The sequence below is a fragment of the Phyllobates terribilis genome, unplaced genomic scaffold, assembly GCF_046119375.1.
Source record: "Phyllobates terribilis strain yellow unplaced genomic scaffold, ASM4611937v1 Scaffold_9__5_contigs__length_417890890, whole genome shotgun sequence".
In the NCBI taxonomy this organism is placed as follows: domain Eukaryota; kingdom Metazoa; phylum Chordata; class Amphibia; order Anura; family Dendrobatidae; genus Phyllobates; species Phyllobates terribilis.
Genome location: NW_027362769.1, coordinates 333,560,055 through 333,587,845, shown reverse-complemented (window position 1 = coordinate 333,587,845; position 27,791 = coordinate 333,560,055). Strand labels below are relative to the sequence as shown.

General features: G+C 42.2%; 2 protein-coding genes across 4 annotated transcripts in view; one reads left to right on the top strand and one right to left on the bottom strand.

Moving 5' to 3' along the window:
- Nucleotides 1-13,843, top strand: part of RSPH10B (radial spoke head 10 homolog B) — a 34,001-nt gene extending 20,158 nt beyond the window's left edge. For both annotated transcript variants that reach the window (XM_073648003.1, XM_073648002.1), the window contains 11 exons: nt 493-634; nt 1,287-1,402; nt 2,605-2,794; nt 4,121-4,229; nt 5,213-5,292; nt 5,372-5,520; nt 8,477-8,584; nt 10,041-10,217; nt 10,577-10,670; nt 11,162-11,342; nt 13,565-13,843. In XM_073648003.1, the coding sequence (XP_073504104.1) occupies nt 493-634; nt 1,287-1,402; nt 2,605-2,794; nt 4,121-4,229; nt 5,213-5,292; nt 5,372-5,520; nt 8,477-8,584; nt 10,041-10,217; nt 10,577-10,670; nt 11,162-11,342; nt 13,565-13,784 (1,566 nt within the window). In that variant the 3' untranslated portion in view covers nt 13,785-13,843. The remainder of the gene's footprint in view (nt 1-492; nt 635-1,286; nt 1,403-2,604; nt 2,795-4,120; nt 4,230-5,212; nt 5,293-5,371; nt 5,521-8,476; nt 8,585-10,040; nt 10,218-10,576; nt 10,671-11,161; nt 11,343-13,564) is intronic.
- A 6,126-nt stretch (nt 13,844-19,969) lies between these two features.
- CCZ1 (CCZ1 homolog, vacuolar protein trafficking and biogenesis associated) overlaps nt 19,970-27,791 on the bottom strand; it is a 55,957-nt gene continuing 48,135 nt past the window's right edge. For both annotated transcript variants that reach the window (XM_073648001.1, XM_073647999.1), the window contains exon 16: nt 19,970-20,296. In XM_073648001.1, the coding sequence (XP_073504102.1) occupies nt 20,241-20,296 (56 nt within the window). In that variant the 3' untranslated portion in view covers nt 19,970-20,240. The remainder of the gene's footprint in view (nt 20,297-27,791) is intronic.

The window sequence follows — 27,791 nt, the reverse complement described above, 5'->3', positions numbered from 1 at the left end:
TCATCATTGAGAAGACTAGCAGAGCTGCAGAAGATAAAACTGTGATTTGATCAAAACTGCAGCAAGACTCCTAGCAAGTGACCCAGCACAGCAATCATGGTCTCTGCTGCTACATCATGTGGCTTTTGGATGGCGCAGTATAAACCTGATGACAGATTCCCTTTAATACAAGACTATAAGACCGTACATTCACTTAGTGGCTCCTCTTGACATTTGTTCAGCCGGGTCTCATCCTCTAGTCCTATCCGCCAAACAGACCCAATTAAAAAATGAATATTTACCCATGCCAAGGAACTGTGCTCATTGTCATCCCATGGTGAGCATACACCACTCTCCTTTTAAGCCCTTCAAAAATGTTAGAAGAATGTCAAAGGTGTCCTTTTAATGTCACCTTTGTGTCACATTATATAAATTCCCCCTATAGTGTACAGTAGTTCAGTGTAGTGGTTTACGGTATTATAATTATTTTGTCTTCACCTTCTTTTTTATCAGGGCAAATTTATCTTTAAAAATGGAAGAATTTATATTGGTGAATTTGTGGAAGATCAGATTGCTGAACACCCAAATTTCCAGTATGACAGAGTGAATACCCCAGATCTGAGCGGTATTCGTACCCGGAGTCCTATATGTGGAGGTAAGAAAACGGATCGGAGGAGTGGGATGCAAATTATTACTGGCTGCAAAATCAGCAGATCACGTATCAGCCTTCTAAAGGGAGACGTCAAGGTAATCCGTCCTTATCGTAGGGAAAGCCTTGTCTGACCCTGTTTATCAAATGAATGGCCGGCCATGTAATACGTAGATGGCCTGGGACCCCCGGAGAGAAGGCAGCCCTACTACAGGACAGGTGTAGACTATGAGTCAGTTCCTATAAGGGTATACAGCAATCAAGCATCAGCTCCTCTGCCCCAGCTAATAACTAAAAAGAGGTTTCCCAACATAGTAAATGCTGATTATATCCCGCCACCATGTGCTTTACACCCACAAATCCATAGACATCGCATTCAGACTTATATGGCGCATTCAGACATGTTGCGTGTTTTGGGGCAGATTCTTCATGTAACACATGTGGATTTTGCAACAAGTTGGAAAAAGTCTACTACGTGCGCACTTATCCCAACAGCATAGAAATATGAATGAAAAAAACAGAGTGTCATTTGGAAATTTAGAACCAAAAGACCAGGAATATTTGCTTTGCACAATGAAGTGTGATCAGTCTAATCAGTCTAATGGTAAATCACTGATGTCTAAGGCTTAACTTTGTTAAATGTGTTTTTTTATGGCAGAAAGCTCCCCTGTGGTCTGCGGTATTCCCAGTTTATCAGGATCCTATATTGAACTTGATATAGCGTCACTGCTGAACACAGTACCCGAGGATGAGCGATCTGAGGAACAGAAACAGGTCAGTGTTTTTATGAAGTTCTGTTCATACGTAATATTGTGAGCACATTTTGTGTCTGGTGTCTGGTACAGTCGGGCTGGATACCATCCAGAACACAAACTAGGTCTGGAGACCTCACACAGGAGGCCTTCTTACCTCCACTCACTGTGCACTAATGATACAGCTGGACTTCCTTATGTCCGCCATACCACACCCTGTGTGGGGATATGTGAGCAGCCAGTCCCACCCATCTCTCTGTCTGCTCGTAAACCCAGTTAGCTTTAGTCGACTCCAGACAAATGCGCACACGTCTTCTACCACCAGAGAGGAAGAAGAACTGCTTTTGCTCAAGCCTTCACAAGGAGTAATGAATATCACCGGAACCTCCCTCTGGCACACAGCAGGTATTTATACACCCAGGCCAGGGTGTTAATTAGCCAGAGGAAGGTAGTCACTGGGTACTAGAGATACAGCTTCTAAGAAGGTGTCTGTAATGCCAAACGAAGAGATCCCCTGCAATTAACTGCAGGGTGACTGTCACTTCTGACACACCCGTGACATCCGGCCCTTGCCACGCCCTAATAACACTCTCAGTACTATACGTCCTAGAGCTTACTTCTGGGCTTACATCACTGAGGATAACCACCTTTGTTTGCCAATGCCTTATGCTGAAAAACAGCCCCACACCATGATGTTCACAACTTCACTGCTGGTATGGCGTTTTGGGCGTGATATGCAGTGCCTCCAAACATAGTGTGTTTTATGGCATCCAAAAAGTTCAATTTTGGTCTCAACTGACAAAACTATATTTTACAGTATTGTTGAGCAAACGTTAAATGTGCTTGAGCATGCTTTTTGTTCAACAATGGAGCCTTGTCGTGAGTTTAGGGATTCTTCTGTAACCGACACTATCAGAATGTTTTGCAACAACAAGGTTGCAAAGGTGTTGAGAAAGCTCACTGGTTTTACCTATCATGAGATGTTTCTTGTGTGACACCTTTTTATAGGCCATTAGGTGAACCAGATGATATTATTTTTTAGTGGCAGGATTGCTGTCTAATTAGTGATTGGTTTCACCTGGTGTCGGGACTTTCCATGATTTTCAGTAGAAATGATTGATGTCACTGCCACCATCTAAGAAGAAGCTGTCTCTTCTAACACTGGAACTTGTGACAATTCAGCAGAATCAGTTCAATAATAATCCAATTTTTCTTTATACTTAGGTGGAGTATGGCGTCCTCCGTAACCTGTCAATGCTTCGGAAGACCTACAAGTTCTACAGCAGCCTGGGCAATGACAACTGCTTCGATAACACATTTCTTATGACCAGACTGCAGTTCTGGAGATTTCTAAAAGACTGCAGGTTCCATCACTACGGCCTAACACTTTGTGACATGGATCGTATATTGGCAGGTGATTAAGCAGTCATTTTATTTGTACGAGAAAACCTTAATTGGGATAATAAGGAGGATTTTTCACTGTTATAGGATTGGTTAAAGGGATTGTGCTGAATTAGGAAAAAAATGCGCTACTTCCTTCTGAAAATAGCACCACATCTGTCCATTGGTTGTGTGTGGTATTGCGGTTCAACCCCCTTAGACACCAGGTGAATGGGGCCCCATGGGGAAGCTGAAGGTAGTACACAAACGCTATGTGAACAGAGCCTTATATGGAATATTACTTATTGAGTTGGAATAGGAAATGATCTATACGAAATATCAAGTGAACATTGTCTTAGGTTCTAACCTTCCTATGGATATTAGATATTTGTTGGCAGGAGCCTTAAATTCTGTCTTTTTGTTAGAACGGTCCCTTGACAATCGATCAGAAAGAAACAGTCTCTGTACGTTTCACTTTCTCGGCAGCGCCACCACAGGTCAAAGTAAGCATTACGCAGCACTTATTCAAAGTAATGAGATGTCTTTGTTAGGGTAGGTCCTGAGGAGACGATTCTCTTGGCCAAGAGGTGAGGATACTGAACAGAAGACCTCCCTCTATCCCTTATAGGGTATATGAAGATGGGTTTCTGAACCCGGACAGCCACTGTAATAATTATAGGGGATGTAAGACCTCTTTTTGTGACTGACAATAAAAGGAAGGGGCGAATAGGTCATATTAGTTGATTTTTTTTTCCCTGTATGGGTGTGTGATTTATACTAAGCTGAGTGTAAGAAAGCAGGAGGTAAGGTCCTGGATGGCAGGTATGTGTTACTGAGATGGTTTATACTTTGAATGGATTTTTGGGTCCTGGATTTAGGAGCAGCCGGATGAGCCTGGGTGGGAAAGGTTGCTCCCATACTTCCGTCCCGGTCTTATAGGCCTAATAACAGGCAGCTGGAAAGTCTATGCTAGTGACTGAAAAGTGTCTGTAATACCAAGTCTGTGAGATCGTTTGATTTACTTTGCCTTACCCAGAGAAAGGACTGTTTTGTTATTCACTTCTGCTGAAGAAAGGACTGTTTCATTTTTTGAGCTGTAAAATTTATGAAAGACAATAAACTTTATTCTGTTTTCATATAAAAAAAAAACAACCTGTGCCTGTGCGTATCCAAGTGGCTACCAGAATCCCCACGTAAGTAACAAATTTCGGCAAGCTTTAGGAATAGGGAGGTTTATATCTTATAAATGAGTTGGCTTCATCATAAGAATTAGTTTCTATACAGAACGCACTAAGAAGTCTTCTACAGTCAATAACTAGTAGTCTTCCACTTTTTATTGCGTATGTCGTGTCTTCAACAGATAGCTCAGACCCTGAAGAAGTTCACTCTCCCTACGCTACAATGCTGCTTCGGACATTCCTGACAAATATAATCTACCTGGCGCACCACATCACTCGTGCCGACAGTCCGTAAGTTCTTTCACTTTATTGTAGTGTGGAATGGCAATGTGACCTGAATGTGGAGCATAATCAGCTGCAGAGTCCCGTGTCCACACGTGCACTGAACACTCAGGGCTTATTCCCACATTGCATTTTTTTCCCCTGAAATATGCAGCGTTTTACTGTACCAGCAAAGTGAATGAGATTTCTGAACTCTCATGAACACACCGCTTATTTTTTCCTTGCGTGTTTGAATCATCAATGCTTTTTTTTTTCAAATCTGCAGCGTGTCAATTCTCTCAGCATTTTTCACCCTTTTTCAATTAATGGAGAAAAAAAACACACTCAAAAAACATATGTAAAATGCTGCAAAAACTTGCGTATTGTACTCCGCATTTTTCCTGCCAAGACACTGGTTTTTGGTGCTGAAAACTCTGCTGCAAATGCTAAACTTGTGCACAAAGCCTTATAGCCATTGTCAACACTGGCGCATTACTGCAGGCACTCGGGGAGGCGGTCAAGACGGTAAATGACACTACTGTCACCTGTCATCACCCTGACAGCTACGAGCAGGATGGCTGTTGCTGTCCACTGTCTTAAAGAAACAAAAAAGATCCAAAGGCCACAAGGCCACAGGGGCCTTGCAATGCAGCACAGGGGTAGTTTGAGTTGCTCTTGTCGGAGCTTAGCTGTTTAGAGTATTTTTTTTTAATTCGACCGAAAATGGAAAACCCCTTTTAAAAGTGGGTCACCAGATCAAATCCCTTTTAAGAACCCTTTGGAGAACATTTACAAACAGATCAGAAATACAATGTGCAGAATACAGACCTCTGTGAATCTGATTGACCAGGAGGCCACTTTAAAAACATCTGCTATGGCCTTGGGGTCTGATAAGGCCATGGGGGTCTGATATGGCCATGGGGGTCTTCTCTTGGTCAACGACACTTAGTAGGGCCTTTAGTTCATGTATTCAGTCAGGCTGATGCCTTACATTTTTATTTCTCCTCTTACAGAGATAAGAAGCTCTCCCTGGTTGATTGCTTTTCCAGACTCATGACACAGAATATCTCACCGTACGCCAGTACTATAAAAGGTCTCTCTGTGCATCTTGTCCTTTAGACTTTTCTTCTAGGAATCGCCCACATCTGATCCCATCTTCTCTACTGTTGCAGGTTACTTATTCAGTGATGCACAAAAGACAGAACATGTAATGTTCTATATTGATAAGTGCTGGGACATCTATAAGACCTACTGCAAGAAGAACACATCCGCTCCATTTGAGCCCACCATGACCATGCGACATTTCATCTGGATGATGAGAGTAAATATGAAATGAATATATCCTGGGATCACTTACAGTCATGGCCGAAAGTGTTGGCACTCTTGAAATTGTTCCAGAAAATGAAGCATTTCTCCCAGAAAATTATTGCAATTACATGTTTTGTTATACACGTTTATTTCCTTTTGTGTGTATTGGAGCAACACAAAAAAACAGACAAAAATGGCAAATTGGACATAATTTCACACAAAACCCCCAAAAATTTGCCTAACAAACTCGTTGACACCTTTCCAAAATTGTGGGTAAACAACTTTGTTTCAAGCATGTGATGCTCGTTCAAACTCACCTGTGGCAAGTAACAGATGTGGCCAATATAAAAATCACACCTGAAACCAGATAAAAAGGGGAGAAGTTGACTCAATCTTTGCATTGTGTGTCTATGTGTGCTACACTAAGTATGGAGAACAGAAAGAGGAGAAGAAAACTGTCTGAGGACTTGAGAACCAAAATTGTTGAAAAATATCAACAATCTCAATGTTACAAGTCCATCTCCAGAGATCTTGATGTTCCTGTGTCCACGGTGCGCAACATAATCAAGAAGTTTACAACCCATGGCACTGTAGCTAATCTCCCTTAACGTGGTCTGCAGAGAAAAATTGCTTAAAGGTTGCGACGCAGGATACTCTGGGGATGCTTATCCATCATTCGATTAAGTTCCAACGAAATTCAAGCTGTTCTGCAGGCTCAGGGTGCATCAGTGTCAGCGCAAACTATCTGTCGACATTTGAATGAAATGAAACGCTATGGCAGGAGACCCAGGAGGACCCCACTGCTGACACCGAGACATAAAAAAGCTAAACTGCAGTTTGCCAAAATGTACGTGCGCTAGCCAAAATCCTTCTGGGAAAGCGTCTTGTGAACAGATGAGACCAAGATAGAGCTTTATAGTAAAGCACATCATTCTATTGTTTACCAAAAACAGAATGAGGCCTACAAAGAAAAGAAGACAGTACCCACAGTCAAATATGGTGGCGGTTCAAAGACGTTTTGGGGTTTCTTAGCACTGGGTGCCTTGACTGTGTGCAAAGTTTCATGAAATCTGAAGATTATCAAAGGATTTTGAGTCGCAATGTAGCGCCCAGTGTCAGAAAGCTGCGTTTGCGTCCTAGGTCATGGGTCCTCCAGCAGGATAATGACCCCAAACATACTTCAAGAAGTCCCCAGAAATGGATGGAAACAAAGCGCTGGAGAGTTCTAAAGTAACCAGCAATCAGTGTGGATCTAAATCCCATTGATCACCTGTGGAGAGATCTTACAATTGCTGTTGGGAGAAGGAGCCTTCAAATATGAGAGACCAGGAGCAGTTTGCAAAAGAAGAGTCCAAGATTCCAGCTGAGAGGTGTAAGAAGTTGATGGTTATAGGAAGCGATTGATTGCAGTTATTTATTCCAAACCATGTGCAACCAAATATTAAGTTGAGAGTGCCAATAATTTTTGTCCGGCCCATTTTTGGGGTTTTGTGTGAAATTATATCCAATTTGCCTTTTTTTCTCTGTTTTTTTTGTGCTGTTCCAATACAGACAAAGGAAATAACCATGTGTATAACAAAACCTGTAATTGTAATAATTTTTTGGGCGAAATACTTCATTTTCTGGAACAATTTCAAGGGTGCCAACACTTTCGGCGATGATTTTATTTTGCGCTATGGGTCTGGATATAAAAGTTTAAAAAGAGCAGAAAGCTGTAATACTGATTGCCACACATGCAGGGCACATCGCTGGGGGTTGAGTAGTGCCAAGCGGGCAAAGAAGACTCGGCCAACCTCAGTTCCTCTCCATTAAAACCACTGGGTAAGCCTATTAATGTTCATTGAGTATTCCAGAGAGAAAAAATGGTGGCTGGAAGTTGTCAAGCCAGGGACCCTCCATGTGGCCTGTGTTTTGCTGAGCAGGCACTTCTGCTGTGTTGATGACTGAACCAGAAATCATAAACCAGGGTATCGGATAATCACAAGAACAGGAGCATTATTTATTTTCTTTAAGCAGTCTCAGCATGCTCTAATCTAGGCAAAGGTTATTATGAATGGAGGGGGAGAAGGTGAGCTGTGACATCACCTATTGTTAATTGTGTGATCTACTTTTTATAGAGGTGTTACCTGTCATTATAATCATGTCGGTGATGATAATGATACTGCTGAAAAACTTATCTGTATAGAACAGATAACTTTTGAACGACACCATTTATTTTACCATATAATGAACTGAAAAAATTTGAAAAAAAGGTCAAGTGCAGTAAAATGGTGAAGAAAAAAAAAAGAAAATGTAATTTTATTTGCATTTTCGGTTCTCTCTTTGCAGTTGAAGCAGTATGATTATGGAGACACCAAACTTCTATAGTTTTTTTTAAAAAAAATTTTAGTAGTCAAAAAAAAAATTGTAAAAGAAGCAAACAAAAAACAAAATAAGAGAGTGGCAGGATATCAACCGGGGGGCAGGGGTGGTGGGGAGCTCACGCAGATCCCACCAGTTGTCAAGGATAGCAGCCTGGTGAAAGGGGGGGGGAGAGACACAGATCCCACTGTTTTTACCACTTTGTCACAGATGACACCAGGGAGATCACGCAGATCCCCCCAATTTTACCTCTGAAGGTGTTACATTTTCCACTTCTCTGCCTCTTGAATATACGGATGTTGTCTTCTTCTCAAAGCATTTCTCTGCTGTTTTTACTTGCAGGAGGTTCCTACTTCAATGGAGGTTGAAGTGTTAGCTCTCTACCTACTACCCTTGTTTTAGTTTTCTCTCTTCTCAGCTACAAGTAACTAGTTCCATATGTTCAATGTAAGGGGGACATGCCTTCCCTGGAGATGTCTTACAGATTTTTAATTTTCTTCTATGACACGGAGTAAATAATTATTTGGTTTGTAGTCGTCCCTACCAGTGCCGGAATAAGGAGATTTCATTGGCTCACCGTGATGTAAAATCATTGTGTCCCCATATAGGATTTAAGAATCTTAAATGATGATCTCAATGTCATGAAGACCGTGGATATTTTAGCTGAGGATGATCCAAGTGTACGAGATGGAAATGAGATCAATCTAGAGCTAGAGGTGAGTCATCCCAAGTATGATGATAGCTGTTTGGGGTGCTAAAAGGGGAACTGTATTTTTAAGAAACTTTGAATAAATCAATAGTACAAGCGAATATAAGAAACTTTGTGATATATCTTATCAGAGAATTCCGCTTCTTTCTCTCTTCTCTGCTTCCTGAACTTCCCATCCATTATGAAAGAAACAGCTCAACTTCGTCTTGCTCAAGACAAGACGTACTGCCAACTCACTGTGGCGTCAGGTTACACCTCCTATTATACTCTATGTAGAGGGGAAGGGGAGGAGTAAAAAGCAGAATGATAAAACAAGCACAGGGAGGCAGAAAGATCGTGCTGTGTTAGGGCTCATCCACTAAGTTGCAGGTCGGTGTGCACACACGGAATGAGGCTGATGGCACTGGTGTACGGACCAGGACCACAGGCTATGCTAGTCAAAATGTAAGCAGAGCAGGACACACAGGAAGCCAAAAAGAAATCAGTTTAGACAAGCTTTGGAGAGCAGGTGAAGGGTTAAATGGCAGGTCTGAACCAGGTTGTAGATGAAGGTTGTAGAGACCACCTCTGAAGTTTTAAATAGATGATTAAACCACAATGTGAACAGTCTAGCTTGCAGTTGGTAATGCATTCTACAAACGATGGGTTAAAATGTAATGTGAACAGTTTGCAATGCATACAGCAGACAAATGGGCTAAATCAGCAGGTAGCAGTAAATGCAGAAACAGGATTTCGCAGAGATAACGGCACAATGTGAACAGTCTGCCTAATTACAGTTTGTAACGCTTATAGCAAACGATGGGATATGCAGCAGCTCTGAGGAACAGCAGATGCCACTTGTAGGAATCAGAGGAGTTTGAAAAGAGGATTGTAGCTGAAGATGTTATACAATGGCAAAATGTCCAAAAAACACCAACTGAAGCGAACACTGACTGAATAGGCAAACACAGGGGCCTTAAAAGGCCTTGAGAGAAGATGTCACTGGAGAATGGCTGGTGACTTTTAAGATTTGACGTAGAGCACAGCAAAGGGCAGTGGCCATAGTGGAAGGGAGCAGAGCCTGGCTCTAAAAATGAGACAGGTGTGCAACACTGAGCTTTCTAATAAGCCTTTTACTTCACGCTGGATTCACATCAACGATGCTCAGTACTTCTCTATAATTTCCTCCATGCTGCTGCTGATTTTTTTCTGTGTGCTAACTAAGGAACGAAGTGCAGAAAGCCCTCATGTCCGTATTTTATGCTGCCTGGAATGGCATAAATCATAGCAGCTACCTTCTTCCCACCAGTTCACAGTCAACTGCAAATTACAATATAGAACCTGCAGAGGGAAAACTAGTGAAAAATGCAGTATACAAGTCATATAATGGTCAGAAGTTGTTTCTCAGTTTTTATTCGGAAAAGTTACTTGAAAGGTCCGGTTACCGTAAAGAATATACTAAAAAAAAAAATGTTTTATTTCAGCTGACATTTCTGGAATTTTTGGAGGTTTTGATTGGCTGCGCCATTACATACGTCACAGATGATCTACTACAGGAGACAATCCATCAGCTTCTTCAAGGAGAGCAGAGGGCAGACACAGCATCAGATAGCAATGCCAGCACAGATCTTAGCAGCCACCATCAAGATCTTTTAACCCCGGTAAGAACTACTCCGAATCCATTATCCAGTACAGGCCATGTAATGTTGAAAGACTTATCCACCAATCACGGCAGGACTCCCGTTCCGCCCTTTTGAATAGAGGAGCGATCGATCGATCATATGTCCTGCTGCTCGATTCACACTATATGGGATTGACAGAGATGAAAGTCCAGCTCTGCACTTGACCATCTCTGGTCGTCCCATGGAGTTTCATTGGATCTGCAGCACACATGTGCGACCGCCCATCCATTCAAGCGGGAGACTTGGGACCCTGGTGAGAAGTTTTGATCTAAGGTCAACCCCATTAATTCCTTGTGAAGTCACAATATGGATATTCCTATTCTTTCCTATCACTGTAGAGTAAGTCTGATGGTGGGACAGAAGAGAAGGAACCGATTATTGCCGTGAAGACCATGGAGAAGCGCAGCCCATGTTTACTATCCCATACACCAAGTAAGTGAAATGTAAAAAGGTGTGTATTTTCTAGTATCAGATCAGCGGGGTGCTGACCCCCGTCATTCCCACAGATTGCCCGTTATTAGCTATGGTGGCGGTCAGACGCACAGATCTGTAGACTGTGTAGTCGCCGCTGCCGAGAATTGCAGCTCGTCTCCTTATTCTCTAGGATGTATCAAATGAATGAAATGACTGGGGTGTGCTGCAGAAAACTATATGGGCCATGCAATTGTTATAGGTCTCCACTTGGTGGTAGTATACCCCCACTAGTATATGAAGCTCTATTCCTTCTGGCACACGGTGTCTGCATATAATGACTTCCAGCATGTTACATGGGGTTATGGCTTTTTTTCTGTTCAATGTGTCTTTTTTCATTTTTTTTTTTTTTTTTGTCCCTTGCATAACATGACTCAATGGTCATGTCACACCCATTGTTGATTATATAGGACACCAGATTAATGGAATTTTACATACTATTTTGTTTGCAGGGAAAACCCAAAAGAGAAAGGGGACAGGCAAATGGTTCCAGCAGGTCGATGTCTTTTTCCAGAAAATCTTCTTTCCGGCCTATGAAAAAGCAGAACAAGTGAAGGCAGAAATCCCAAGGAACAGAGCACGTCAGGTGGAGCAGGCCCGGTTACTGCAGATCCGGGAGGAAGAGGAAGCACGGTAATCCAGACAGTGGAGTATCTACGGCCGCTTTCTGTGTGTGCGTTGAGTCTATGCACTCAGCTGGAGGTTTCCCGACGTATACTGTAACATTCCCATAGGCTGTCATTTACCAGTGTAAAGGTGTGTTCTCATGGTTAAAGGGAATCTGTCAGCAGGTTTTGGCTAATTAATCTGAGAGAACCATAATATAGGGCACGAGAGCCTGATTCCAGGGATGTGTCACTTTCTAGGCTGTGTTGTATTTTCAATACAATCAGTATTTTATCAGCAGGAGATGATTACTGGCTGACTAGGTCCCACATGCAGAGCAGTCAGGCTAATCTGTGTAACCCCTCCCCCACCACTGATTGGCAGCTTGCTGACAGTGTACACAGGAAGCTACCAATCAGGGGAGTGGGCGGGGTTATACACAGAGCAGAAGACTTAGCTCCGTTACATCTCCTTCAGACAAGCAAGGATTCTATCAAAACTGCGTCAAGCAGCCCAGTAAGTGATACATCACTGGAATCAGCAGGCTCCCTTGCACTATATTATGCGGCTCTCAGATTATATAGCAAAAATCTGTTGACAAATTCCCCTTTAATCAAATTTTTTGCAATGGCTCACTATGGGGAACGGATTTTATGGCATTCATCCAGAATGTGGCTCCTGCAGGGCATATACAACCTGGGCATACACATCCGACAGTAGTGACAAGCATATTGTGTACCTAGCTTCTATATATGCACACACATACTGTATACATTAGAGAAGAGAAAAAAGATCCAAATTACTCTGGTTCGGGGTCCGGTTCAGCTCTCTCAATTCTCACATCACTGGGGCCTATATGGTAAAGGTCCCCAGAAGTCCGGGCAGAGAATTGCCGCTGCAGAAGTGTTCCCTGCCCTGGCCCGGCTGCCATAACACTTGAAACATGAAAATTCTATCTCTCAGGCTAAGTTCACACAAGTGTATGATAAACCATCAGTTTTTCATCCATATTGACACTCATATGCCATATGTTTGTCCTTTTTTTTTATATACATCTGACTGGCATCTGTCTTATTTTTGATTCGCATATCATCTAAATAATAGATTAGCACATGCTGCAATATTTTTTTTCACGTAAGACCATTGGTCCATGGGTAAAAACATTCCCCTGAACTGACGTATTGATTAATATTTCCCGTGTGTAGTCCGTTTTCCACTCAGACCAAAAGTATGTTCGTGTATCCGTACGCCAATATATGTGTACATACAAACAACATAAATAATGAGTGATCACTGGGGGGGTCTGACCAAAGGGACCCCGCTGACCAGAATAACGCCGGTATAGTGCCCCTTGTGTGAATGATGCAGCAGTGCACCTGTCAATTCACTGTCAGCATCGCAGAGTACACACATGCGCACTACCTCTCCCGCGTAAGTAACGGCTACGCATGCGCACTACCGCTCCCGTGTAAGTAACGGCTACACATGCGCACTACCGCTCCCGCGTAAGTAACGGCTACGCATGCGCACTACCGCTCCCGTGTAAGTAACGGCTACGCATGCGCACTACCGCTCCCGCGGAAGTAACGGCTACGCATGCGCACTACCGCTCCCGCGTAAGTAACGGCTACGCATGCGCACTACCGCTCCCGCGTAAGTAACGGCTACGCATGCGCACTACCGCTCCCGCGTAAGTAACGGCTACGCATGCGCACTACCGCTCCCGCGGAAGTAACGGCTACACATGCGCACTACCGCTCCTGTGGAAGTAACGGCTACACATGCGCACTACCGCTCCCGTGGAAGTAACGGCTACACGAGCACTACCACTCCCGTGTAAGTAACGGCTACACATGCGCACTACCGCTCCCGTGGAAGTAACGGCTACACGAGCACTACCGCTCCCGCGTATGTAACGGCTACACATGCGCACTACCGCTCCCGTGGAAGTAACGGCTACGCATGCGCACTACCGCTCCCATGGAAGTAACGGCTACGCATGCGCACTACCGCTCCCATGGAAGTAACGGCTACGCATGCGCACTACCGCTCCCATGGAAGTAATGGCTACGCATGCGCACTACCGCTCCCATGGAAGTAACGGATACTCATGCGCACTACCACTCCATTTACACAGGTGGGGCACAGAACCCATGATTAGCGGGGGTCCCAGTGAACATAAATCAGATACTAACCACTTATCCTGGCATTAGCCCTGCCTCACTCTACTTCTTATTTTATTTTTGAAGATTAAAAGCTCAGAGGGCAGAAGAGGAGACCAAGAGGAGGGAACAGATGGAGTTAGAGAAGGCCGCTGCCATGTTGGAGGCTGTGCAGGCAGCTGATGACCAGGCCGATGACAAGAAGAATGGACCGGAACCTGCTCCAGCCAAGGAGGACGCCCCTGTGCCCCCATCCACCACCGGTACTAAGGTTACTCCCACTACAGGAAAAAGGAAGAAGAAATAACTATAGGAACAGCCCCTGTAAATGAACTCCAAGTATGATAGCAGCTGTGGGGCCGATCACTTTCTATGTAGACATGTATGTACCTTTAAAATAAAATAATGGATGGTCACTTCTAACTCATTCTTTACCAGAATACTAAATGGCAAACTGCCTGGCCAGGGGGTGGCTATGGGTACACCTTTGTGCCCATATTACAGCGGAGGATCCTGCCCATGTGATGCTTCCAGTTCAGGTCATTAAACCTACAGTTTGGCCTCTGGGCACTCAACCGTGTTATGCTCACATGGATCTGACGTGTCTGGAACTTAAGGGAGTTTCCATCTCCAAGATCCTATCCCAAGATGTAATAATATTAGCAAATACCACCAATTAGAAATGTAGTATAGTTCTTCTGATTCGCTATGTCGCTTACCACATGTGCAGGGCATTGCAGTAGCTTAGGTATCCATGGTTACGACGACTCATATAGTAACAGTTAGTTAGTTGTTAGTTAGATATCCATGGTTGCGACCAATAACTGTGATTAGTTGAGTGGTCGTAACCATGGATACCTAAGCTACTGCAATGCCCTGCACAAGGGGTAAGAGAAAGCAAATCAGAAGAACTATACATTTCTAATTGGAGACATTTGCTAATATTATTACACCTGCTACATATTGGGATAGGATCTTAGAGATGGGAATATCCTTTTAAAGCATATAAATATATGATCGTTGGGTGTCTGATCACTGGGACCCCCATTTATTTTGAGAACAAGTCTCAAACTACCTATGTGGTACGGTTGCACGCATCCATGACTATTGTTCAATTCACTTCTACGGGACTGATGAAGAGAGTTATTCCATGTGCACTACTTCCATATACAGAGAGCATTCTTTGGATTGTCTGGGGTCCCTGTTGTCGGACCCCTGAGCTTCACACGTTTCCTGTGGAACTGTGATTAAAGTATTGTGTCGCAACCCTAATAATGTTACTAGTATTAATAAATGCCATATCCATCACATATAGGACGCTGGAGTCTTGTCCTAACGCAACTAATTATTTTAAAAGTTTTTCTCTAAACTAAGGGCGGTCTCATCTGTGATCCAGAATAGGTCATGACCATACCCAGATGATCTATTGATTTCAGTGTGTACGGCGTAATACTTCATTTCGCCTGTAGTGGCACTGCAGGAGAATTGAACACTTCGGACCGATGATCACGAATGAGCCCTATCTCAGCTCCGCCGCATGTCTCCGGACCTGAGCTTGACAGCTTTATATGTTTCTTCTCAGTCTGCTCGTTGCGATCTGAGATCGGACCGATGATCAGAGATCCTTCTACCCGTAATGGGCTCTTCTGATCGGGTCAGAACCTCAGTGAGAAGATAAGATGAAGAGAGGGCCCCAGTGAGAATAGGAGACGTCAGGGGGCACCGAACATAGAAACACTTTCCTTATAATACTTGGATCATCACTTAGGGAACAGCTGCCAAATGAAGAGCTTCAGCTGTCCTGGGATGAATCTGACGAGCACAAACTTACACAAAACGCAGCGCCCAGCTATTTTACACATTAGCACCATTTGCCGGGGCATATTTGAAATATGTGTCACAAGCAGGATAAATACTGGTGTAATAGACATGTCAGCTGTATTTGTGGCTAGCTGGAAATTCTACCACCTGTATGCATGAATCTGCTTATATACACTGATCAGCTAACCGTACAGGCTTATACATGCATTCATGACTGTAAGAGGACCTGTCACCTGCCAGAATTTTTATAACGGATGTAAAAGCCGCTATTATCCCGAATCCGGCGTTGCTTTTCTTTTGTTCCTGCGCCTCTCCATTCCTGAGATACGGCCCTTTCTTCACTGTACACGGTGTTCCAAATTATTATGCAAATAATATTTTCTCAGATTTTCCCAAATTACCTATATGAATTGCAGTCATTGTAATTTTCCAGTCAAATAACTATTAGAGTACAATTGAAAGGTTTTTGTACAAACTGCCTATGATAACAGTATATTTTTAAAAAAATAAAACACTCAAACTGCACTCAAAATGCATGTTCCAAATTATTATGCACAGCAGAGTTTTCAACCTTTTCATTTTAATAAAGAACAAAAAAATGGTCATTTTTGAAATTATAAGCATTAGCAGGTTATTACAAACTGAAATCAAACAGTTTTCAACTCAAAACTTTATTCTAGGTGATGTTACATTTGCACATAGGACCCCTTGTTCGAAAGGAGCTTCTGAACTCTCTCGTCCATTGAATTTGTCAGGTTTTGGATGGTTTCTGCTTCAATTGTTTTGCATGAGGACAGAATACCCTCCCAGAGCTGTTGCTTAGATGTGACCTGCCTCCTGCCATCATAGACACTCCTTTTGATGATGCTCCAGAGGTTCTCAATGGGTTGAGGTGAAGGGAGCATGGGGGTCACACCATAAGTTTGTCCCCTTTTATGCCCATATCAGCCAGAGATGCAGATGTGTTATGTGCAGCATGAGACGGGGCATTATCATGCATGAAAATGATCTTGCTGCGGAATGCACGGTTCTTCTTCTTGAACCATGGAAGGAAGTGCTGTTTGAGAAACTCAACATACATTATGGAGTTCATCTTTACCCCTTCAGGGATCCTAAAAGGGCCGACAATCTCTCTCCCCATGATTCCAGCCCAAAACATTACTCCACCTCCTCCTTGTTGGCGCCGTAGCCGTGTTTGCATGGGGTGTCCATCAACCAGCCATCCTCCACTCCATCCATCTAGACCATTGAGCGCTGCACGGCACTCATCCGTGAACAAAACAGTTCGATGGTCCAGATGGATGGAGTGGGCATAAAAGGGGACAAACTTATGGTGTGGCCCCCATGCTCCCCTGACCTCAACCCCATTCAGAACCTCTGAAGCTTCATCAAAAGGAGTGTCTATAATGGCGGGAGGCAGTTCACATCTAAGCAACAGCTCTGGGAGGGTATTCTGTCCTCATGCAAAACAATTGAAGCAGAAACCATCCAAAACCTGACAAATTCAATGGACGAGAGAGTTCAGAAGCTCCTTTCGAACAAGGGGTCCTATGTGAAAATGTAACATCACCTAGAATAAAGTTTTGAGTTGAAAACTGTTTGATTTCAGTTTGTAGTAACCTGCTAATGCTTATAATTTCAAAAATGGCCATTTTTTTGTTCTTTATTAAAATGAAAAGGTTGAAAACTCTGCTGTGCATAATAATTTGGAACATGCATTTTGAGTGCAGTTTGAGTTTTTTATTTTTTTAAAAATATACTGTTATCATAGGCAGTTTGTACAAAAACCTTTCAATTGTACTCTAATAGTTATTGGACTGGAAAATTACAATGACTGCAATTCATATAGGAAATTTGGGAAAATCTGAGAAAATATTATTTGCATAATAATTTTGAACACAGTGTATATAAATCAGCCTTTTTCTCCCAAAGGGGTGTGATTTTAATGGACACACCCATGAAGAGTCAAGGACCAGCCCACTTGGATAATAAGAGTAGATTTATAGACAAGAAAGAAGAGGCCATATCTCAGGAACGGAGAGCCGCAGGAACATAAGAAAAACAACGCCGGATTCAGGAGAACAGCGGCATTTACACCAGGGGAAAAAAGGTAAATTTATGGCAAATGACAGGTTACTAAGGGGTTAAGGAGGACAAAAATGTACGCTAGGAAAAGTCCGAAGCTGGCTCACGACCTGTGCTTGCTTAATACCTGGCAGATGCCGGCTGGGCTTTACATCGCCAGCATCTGCCTTTAGGTGCCGCAACCGGAGCTAGACTCAGGCTGAGCTTCATAAAAGCATCACAATTTCGCCATATACTGCAATATTGTTGAACGATCGCAGGTTCAAGTCCACTCAGAAGGACTAAAAAAAAAAAAAAAATAAAGTAAAAAAAAAAAAAAAAAAGTTTTCAAATCACTTTCTTTTTCCCCTTGAAAAATAAAGAAATTAGAACATTTTAAAATATAAACCTATTTGGGATTGTTGTGTCTGATAACTTTGTGTTGATGGATCTGGCTTTATTAAACAGTTCGCTAAACACTGAAAATAAAAGCATAAAACTGGCTTTTTTTTTTTTTTTTTTTTACAGAAATTTCGGAATTTTTTGTTCTATCGCCAAGATAAGAAAAAAAATTCTAAGTTCTAGATCTCAGTTCATGATACTGATCTGGTGAAACAGGTTACTAGGTGATTTTAAAGCACAACGAACACCATGAAAATAAAGCCCCAAAAAACAATGGTTGAATTTCAGTGATTTTTTTTTTTCTGCCATTTAACCTCAATTGTAATATTTTTCATTGATATTTGTCTTTTTGAACACCGAAGAAATTAATTTGCGGTACAATTATTATTCTTCTTTTTCCTTAAAGCCGCAGCATGTCAATTTCTTTTCCGCCCATAGGCTTGAATGAGGGAGAGAAGGAAAAAAACCAAAAAGTGTCATTAAAGACTTAATTTACCAAAAAGATAAAACCACAGCAGAAAAAAAAAACTATGATAAAATGCATAAATTAAAAACGAGTAGCTTTAATTAGCAGAATGGTGCGGAAACATTGCTGAAAATATAGAGGGGCAAAAACAAATCAAATATGGCAGATTTATTAAAGAGACTGTATAGGTTTATGAAAAACATGGCCACTTATATATTTCTTTACAGCCCCATTCCAATCTATGGGTTATATATGGTATCGGAGCTCAGCTCCATTTAGGTGAATGGGGCTAAACAGCAATACCACACACAACCTGTGGATAGAAGTGGCGCTCTTTTTTGATGAAAGCAGCTCTACTGCGAAGAATCAGCTTCCAGCTCTTATTTTTAATTGGCCCCTTTAAAATTAATTATTCCCATTTATATAAAAAGGTAAGTTCCAGATAAATCGGAGAGATAAGTTTCCAGGCCCTGCAGTTAGAAAGGTAATTAAGAACCCTGTGCTCCCTAGCTCCCCCTGCTGTTAAGTTTTCAGTGGCACAACAGAGCTGGGGCGATAACTCGGCATCAATACGAACAGTAGAGGGTTAACTGTAATATGGATTTACGATAATCATTTAAAAAATGTGTCCTAAAGTCCGAAAAATTTGGAGGTGCCAGGAAAAAAAAAAAAAAAGTTACAGTGACATTAATCTCACAATTACCCAGAAATTCCACTAGATGGCAATATTGTCACACCAGAATGGCCACAGTGCTCGGCCAATGCAAACAGAGTCATCAGCACCTGTGTGCAGAATATGGACATATGTTCACACACTGCAGAAATTTCAGCAGCTGTCCAATTAGTCTGAAAGGGGCTTGTAGAAATCACCCCATTCACATGTATGTAGTGGAGTTTCTGCAACAAATCTGCACTGGAGAACGCTATCAGATTAACACTCCTTCAGCAGACAACGATCACTCCTGACCACCCCACATACACATGCACGCTCAGTCTAGCTGATCATGCATATCTTCTTTATGGGTTGGGAGAAAGCAGCTGACAAACATCTTTCGTGGTCAAAAATTGGACATATTGAAATTCAGCAGCCAAATTGTTCCTGTCCCCCAAATTTGCCATTGGAGGGGGGAGTCAGGACACCCCTATATATCCTGAATGGTTCATATTATAACACGTATGGCCATCTTTAAAGCGAATCTAGCACCAGATTTCGGAATATAAATTTGCATACCATTATTACATAGATCTTAAACCCGTTGAAACTGGTGTATTTACTATGAAAATCCATGTAAGAATGGTTGTATAATCCGTCAATTAAAATTAGCATTTTACGAGTCCGGCTAAAGAATAAACTGGCTCACAAGTCTAAGTGTCTCCAAGCCTTGACTGACCACTGCAGCTTGTACTGAGCAAAGTGAGATCTCAGCAGCGAGGAGGGACACTGAGGAGCTGTGGGGTTTAAGATCTAATTTGCAGTTTGTATTGTAAAATCTGGTTAAGATGTCTCTTTAAGGAGAGACAGTGTGCGAGACCACCAATGTTATAGACAGTGAACAGAGTAGTGTTCACATGGGCACGAGGGATAGGTCACCCTTATTGTCTTGATCGGTGGAGGGGGGGGGGGCACCGAACTTGGACCTCCACCAATCATACAGTTGGCACATGGCGGACATTACTGTCTCTCCATAGTCCTGAGGAGAGGACGACTTACAAAAAACAAATGAGCAGAGGACGGACAATTAAAAGTATAAGAATGATTAGTGGGTTTATTGGCCGCGGTCGTATCATTGTAACAGAAATCAAATGAAGATGATCCGGGTCGAGCGCTGATAAATAGTTAAAATCTAAAAATGGTCTGATCGCCGAGTCTACAGGTAGAAAGTAGCTACTTACAAGGCAATATTGCCTTACAACAGTCATTCCAGTCACTAATATGACTGATATTCTGTCCATGCTGAACGCAGCGGCAGTCACGGGCCGGCTCAGAGACACGTTCAATGATCCGGTCTGTTAGTCCAGGAAGAAGATGTTATTGAATTGTGTTGCACAAAGCTTCTTGATTTCATCTATAAAAAAAAAAGAAGAAAAAAAAAGGATATTAGATATTAAATGCTAGATTTTAGCTGCAATATATATTTTATACGACACAGGTCATTGTATGAACCACAAACTTTGTAGAAATCAATACTACAAACAAAACTTTGTAATATATGTAATCAGAGAAATCTGCTTCTTTATCCACTAATGAGCCACTTCTCCCTTTGATTCCTGAACAAATCATTCACTCTGAAAACCCCCCAAAACACAGCTCTAGTTCGTCCTGATCAAAACTAACACAGACTGCCAGCATAGTGAGAGATCAGATTACAGCTGCCTATTGAAGTCTATGCAGAGGGGAGGGGCAAAGTGAGAGTTTTCCATTCAACAGTGATGGATTCACAGCTACACTGCTCAGTATTGCTGTATAATGACCTCTATGCTTCTGTATATGACTACAGGACTAGGAGTCTCATGCTTCCTGGTCCAACCCCACCCCCAGCACTGATTGGCTTCTTTCTGTCAATATACAGTGTAAAGCAGCCAATCAGTGGTGTGGGCGGGCTTATACACATCTCAGCATTCAGAGCACTGCTAGATCTGCAGCAGAGAAAACTGTGATTTTATCATAACCGCTGTGGCCAGTAAACTAATTCAAACATAGCTGGAATCAGGTTCGCTGCCCCTACATAATGCTGCTGACGGATTCACTTTAAAGATACTAAATGATCGCTATCCTCTACCTTTCTTAGCTCTGTTCAGGTCCTCTTCTGCACTGTGTGATCACCGATGAGCCTGACCGCGTCATATACAGGCTTCTGTGTGGACAGGAATCACTTTCTGAATGCAATCCTAATAGACTTAATGTGAGTTTTGTAGGTTTACAATTAGAAAGTGACGTCCTGATCACAAAGACGACTGTGTGTGATCCAGGTAGCCACATCGGCAAACACGTGGTGCAGAAGAAGAGGACCTGAGAATGCAAGGCAACGGCGATCAGTAAGTATGTTACTACATGCACCGTGCACATAAAACCTGTGGTTATGGGGATAGAAAAAAAAAGTGTTACTTTAAGACAGAAAGTTCTAATAATTCACCAAGAACCAGTGGCACGGGCAAAGATTCAATATCCAGTGGCATCATGGGGGCCGTTCATAAACTACAGCATTGGAAATATGCTTTGTGCAATCCAAGCAAATGAGAGATGCCCACCAGAGCATATGTGCTTACCTTCAAGCCCCCGACACCCAGGTAAAGAGCAGGTATTAGGTCTGTAAATTGGACCCCCATTGCCAAGGCGGACAACTCTATGGTGTCCTTGACTCATGTAAAGTACAGTGGGGATAATAAGTATTTGATATGCTGCTGATTTTGCAAGTTTTCCCACCTACAAAGAATGGAGAGGTCTGTAATATTTATCGTAGTTACACTTCACCTTTGAGAGACAATGTTAAAAAAAATCCAGAAAATCTCACTGTATGATTTTTATATAATTAAATTGGATTTTATTGCATGAAATAAATATTTGATACAATAAAAAAACAGAACCTAATATTTGGTACAGAAACGTTTGTTTGCAGAGGTCAGACGTTCCCTGTAGTTCTTTACCAGGTTTGCACACTCTGCAGCAGGGATTTTGGCCCACTCCTCCATACAGATCTTCTCCAGATCTTTCAGGTTTCGGGGCTGTCGCTGGGAAACATTGAGTTTCAGCTCCCTTCAAAGATTGTCTATTGGGTTCAGGTCTAGAGACTAGCTAGGCCACTCCAGGACCTTGAAATGCTTCTTACGGAGGCACTCCTTAGTTGCCGTGTGTGTTTCGTGTAATTGTCATGCTAGAAGACCCAGCCGCGACCCATCTTCAATGCTCTTACTGAGAGGAGGTGGTTGTTGGCAAAAATTTCGAGATACATGACCCCATCCATCTTCCCTTCAATACGATGCAGTCGTCCTGTCCCCTTTGCAGAAAAGCACCCCACAGTATGAGGTTTTCTCCACCATGCTTCACAGATGGGACGGTGTTCTTGGGGTTTTACTCCTTTCTTCTTCCTCCAAACATGGCAAGTGGAGTTGATACCAAAAAGTTCTATTTTGGTCTCATCTGACCACATGACCTTCTCCCATGCCTCCACTGGATCATCCATATGGTCATTGGCGAACTTTAAACGGGCCTGTATATGTGCTGGCGTGAGCAGGGTGACCTTGTGTGCCCTGTAGGATTTTAATCCATGATGGCGTAGTGTGTTACTAAAGGTAATATTTGAGACTGTGGTCCCAGCTTTCTTCAGGTCATTGACCAGGTTCTCCTGTGTAGTTCTGGGCTGATTCCTGACCTTTCTCAGAATCATCCTTATCCCAAGATCTTGCATGGAGCCCCAGACCGAGGAAGACTGACAGTCATCTTGTGTTTCTTCCATTTTCTAATACTTGTGCCAACAGTTGCTGCCTTCTCACCAAGTTGCTTGCCTATTGTCCTGTACCCCTTCTCAGCCTTGGTGCAGGTCTACAATTTTGTCCCTTAGACAGCTCTTTGGTCTTGGCCATGGTGGAGAGGTTAGAGTGTGATTGATTTAGTGTGTGGACAGGTGTATTTTATACAGGTAAAGAGTTCAAACAGGTGCAATTAATACAGATAATGAGTGCAGAGTAGGAGGGCTGCTTAAAGGTAAACTAACAGGTCTGTGAAACCAGAATTCTTGCTGGTTGGTAGGTGATCAAATACTTATTTCATGTAATAAAATGCAATCTATTTAAAAATCATACAATGTGATTTTCTGGATTTCTTTTTACATTCTGTCTCAGGTGAAGTGTACCTAGGATAAAAATTACAGACCTCTCCATTCTTTGTAGGTGGAAAAACTTGCAAAATCGACAGTGTATCAAATACTTGTTTTCCCCACTGTACATGCTTACCATGAAGCCCCCGACACCCAGGTAAAGAGCAGGTATTAGGTTGGTAAATTGGACCGCCTTGGGTATGGTGTCCTGGACTCATGAAGTTCTGGACTTTATAACGTGACAGGTGGACGGCACACTAGTGGGTGGCGGACACTGATCTGCGGCAGCGAAGATGCTGCTGTGCTAACTGCGTGTAATGAGGACCGTGTACAGTCAGCATTTCTAAATGGGAACAGGTGGCTATTAATATCCATACATTCAGATGCAATTACAGCCCGGCTCTGACATATACGTGTGCGAGCGCTTATTTCCTGCACATCAATCATTCAGCTAAGTGACAATTACGGTTGTCAAAACACTTTGTGAATAACACTGGCACCTGTGATGGCTGCACTGACACTTCGGGCTTTAATCATGACATTTATACCCCGGCAGGATTAGCACATTGTAATGAGACCTACTGAATTCAGCTATGCCTTCAATGTCAAGGTGCAAGGCTCGCGCTTGGTTTTTAATTATTAAGACCATCTGGTGAAAAAAGATGTGATGAATATTGATGACGTCTCGGAGCTGATCCAACGTTTAGCATGGAACAGTAACACGAGACCGCCGCAGCAACATGACCTGACGGAGAGAGGCACCAAGGTATTAGAGGGGCTAGCACTTCTGTCAGTGCCATGCCACCGGAGCTTCTCGTGCCCGGCATACAGAAACCCGGGAGAGACTAAAGTCAGGGCTTAAGCGTGGGTTCCTCAACGCAACTGATTATGTATATTAAGAGGGGTTGTTGGGGGCAGAAAACTAAAGTCAGGGCTTAAGCGTGGGTTCCTCAACGCAACTGATTATATTAAGAGGGGTTGTTGGGGGCAGAAAACTAAAGTCAGAGATTAAGCGTGGGTTCCTCAACGCAACTGATTATGTATATTAAGAGGGGTTGTTGGGGGGCAGAAAACTAAAGTCAGGGCTTAAGCGTGGGTTCCTCAACGCAACTGATTATATTAAGAGGGGTTGTTGGGGGGCAGAAAACTAAAGTCAGGGCTTAAGCGTGGGTTCCTCAACGCAACTGATTCCGCATATTAAGAGGGGTTGTTGGGGGGCAGAAAATCAATTTTCAAATGCCTTAGTAGAAAATTTTTTCACAATGGGGGTTATCAAACTGTTTAGGACCCCAGTCTCAGAGGAGAGGGCTCGGCCTGGAGGACCTGGTATATGTATACATTACATAGGCATGGCGTAATACTTAATTTCTCCTGTGGCGTCACTGCAGGAGATATACTTCCCTTTTGCCACAGATGATCGCTGAAGATCACATTAACTAGTGGTCAGTTAATAAGTATCCTAAAAAAGTGGTCATCCCCTTTCGTCGCTACCATATCAGAGCAGTTACCACTCTCTCTTTTTACAAGCAGGAGCAATTTGTCTGAAATTAAATGGAGTGTGCCTCCTCCCCATAGAGTCTCAGAGGAATCCGGTCAATAGAGAAATAAGTGGATCTGCCAGCCGCCTCTCTCCATCCACAGATCACACAAGCTGTGACCGACACCTGGACTCTTCTGCTGACACTTGAGAGTTTCCCCGCACCGCCTCTCCTCGATTAATGCAATCACTTAGCTTAGTTATTATTGTGAATGATTTTTTTTTTCAGCTGTTTTTGAACTCCCATATTAAAAAAAAAAAACTACACGAGAAAGAAAAAAAAATAAAAAAAAATGCCATAACCAGAGCAGACTGCATGTTAAAGAACATCACTAATCCTACAATGGTACAAGAATCCAAAGCATTAAAATACCCCAGATTTATCATGTGTTTTTTTTTCATTTTAAGTCACTTTTCTTTTTTTCATCAAAGGTATTCGTTGACATTTCTTAAACATTTTTTAAAGTGGCCTTTGTGAAGTTTGCAAACAATCAAAAAAAATGTTCTTTATTTTTTGTCTTTCTGAGATGTCACAAAATTTGCTCCAAAATATCTGTAGGGGAATAGACCGGAGGACACTTTTAAAATTTTTTAGAAAGTCACAACTGATAAGTCAGACGAAAACATCGCCTATGATGGCTTTGAAAAAGAAGCAAATAAATAGAAAAATTAAGTTCAAATGAAAAAAACACCAAAAAAGACACAAAACAAAAGGCATAAATGCAATAATGAGTCGCACCCTGTGTGTATGTACTTACTGATATTTTGCAAATGAAAGTAAAAAAAAAAAAAAAATAATAATAATTAGCAATGTATTTTTGGGAAAAAAAAACCACCAAAACATTGAAAATACATTAAAGATAGTGATTAGTGGTGATTGAGCATGCTCGTGGCTTGAGATTTACGAGCATGCTCGGGCGAACACCTATTATCTTCAGCGTGCTCGGGGGTTACGTTTTTGTCGCTCCGTGAACATGATTTATGACTGTTTGACAGCTTTAATACATGTGAGGAATGCTGGAAAAACATGCATTCCTCACATGTATTAAAGCTGTCAAACAGTTGCAAATCATGATCACGGCGCGAAAAAAACGTAACCCCCGAGCACGCTGAAGATAATAGGTGCTTGCCCGAGCATGCTCGTAAATCTCAAGCAACAAGCATGCTCGATCAGCACTAATAGCAGTCTAATTATTAGGAAATTTAATCAACTGCACCCTCACTGATCGCCAGAATGGGAGACTCCCCCAATCCCTCATTGACCCCAGCAGCAAGCTTGTGGCTAGAAGGAGTATTAATGGAACACTGGGTGAGAATGTGTCCTGCTGCTTTAATGGATGTCTATGGCGCCGATTTCTTGACAAATATAGCACACTTTCTACTTTACAAAAGGAGTTTTGCAAAGATTTACTAGGGATCATTTTAAGGAATAATTTTTTTCTGTTTGGTGACAGATACTTCATGCAGCGCAAAGGGACCGCGATGGGTTCGAACGTTGCGCCCCCTTATGCAAACATTTTTATGGCCCATTTTGAAGAACAATACATATACAATTACACAGGAGGTCAATTTAATATCGTCTCATGCAGACGATATATAGATGACATTTTTGTGATCTGGACAGGTGATGAGGATCAAGTATTAGATTTTCACACGTATCTCAACAATTGTACCTTACATCTCTCATTCACCTTAAATCATAGTACATCTGAAATTAATTTTTTAGGCGTCCTGATTAAGATTAACAAGGAAGGACACTTAGCGACTGACCTCTTTGTGAAACCTACAGACCGTAATTCACTTTTACATTATTCCAGTTGTCACCCTAGACATGTCAAGAAATCTCTCTCTAAATCACAACAGGTGAGAGTTAATCGGATTGTCTCAGATTTAACTTAGAAATCAGTTCGCCAGAAGGAAATGGACAAATTCATTGCCAGGGGCTACCCTCCTTCGATAGCTTTACCCACAGACACTCATACGATTCGTAGTTCCAAGACTGGAAGGATGGTGTTTGTCAATACATTTCATCCTTATCAAACATTAATACATAATATTATAAGAGGACACTGGCCATTATTGGGATGTTCTTATCCCAAGATCAAAGAAATTCAGCAACCCATTCTACTTTGCCATAAAAAAACTCTCAATTTACGTAATAAATTGGTACGGGCCGATATTGGTAGCCTTACAAGGGACATTCGACAGACTACACTGGTGACACCACGCATGGGAAATTTCCAATGCCTTGGCTGTCGCCAATCTTCTAATATGACTAAAGGGAATTTTTTTACCCATCCCATGACGGGTAAAAAGTTCCCTATATAAAGTTTTTTTACATGTGTATCTACATATGTTATATACCTTATTAAATGTCCGTGCGGTCTCGGATATGTGGGTGAGACCACCCAGCACATCCGGGACCGCATTAGTAAATATAAATCTACGATTCGTTGCAAATATACTTTATTACTAATTCCCCATCATTTTATTTCTCATCAACATACTATTGCTCAGTTGCGATATCAGGTCATTGATCATATGCCTGCTGGAAGAAGGGGAGGTGATAAGGAACGCGAGACGTTCTGGATTTACACACTTAAGACATTAGAACCTCATGGACTTAATCGGGAATATGAGGTTCATATTTTGATGTTCAGAAACCCAGTATATTTAAATATACTATGGTGCAATATTTATTATGTAGGATTGCAATGTCTGACCCTTTTTCATTTATTTAGTAATTACTTTGTACCTCTCATTGCAGATTATTGTGTGTATATTATATTCATGAATTATGTAATTCACACTCTATTATTTTTACCTTCATCTTCCCTTCTATTTGTACCTTATGAGCTCTCCGTCCTACCACTAATTTATCCTTCTCTTTTTCAGACATTTCACAGTTAGATCCGCATTGTTCCTATTACATTTACAGCCTTGCGGTTTAATCGTGTATCCTTTGTCACTTGGAACATCTTTACACTTGTATACTTAGTGACTGTCTTTCTATGTTCACCTCTCCCCTTTTTCCTCATTTGGGTCCCCCCTTTCCCCATGCACGCATTCATGCTGACATACGGCGGTATCATGCGCCCTTCACAGCACATACAGCGCATGCGCCAGCTTGCGTTCCACATACCGGAGCCTGCGCTCCAGCAGACCGGAAACCTTCATGGAGCGCTGTATTTAAAGCTGCCCGGCCAGTGC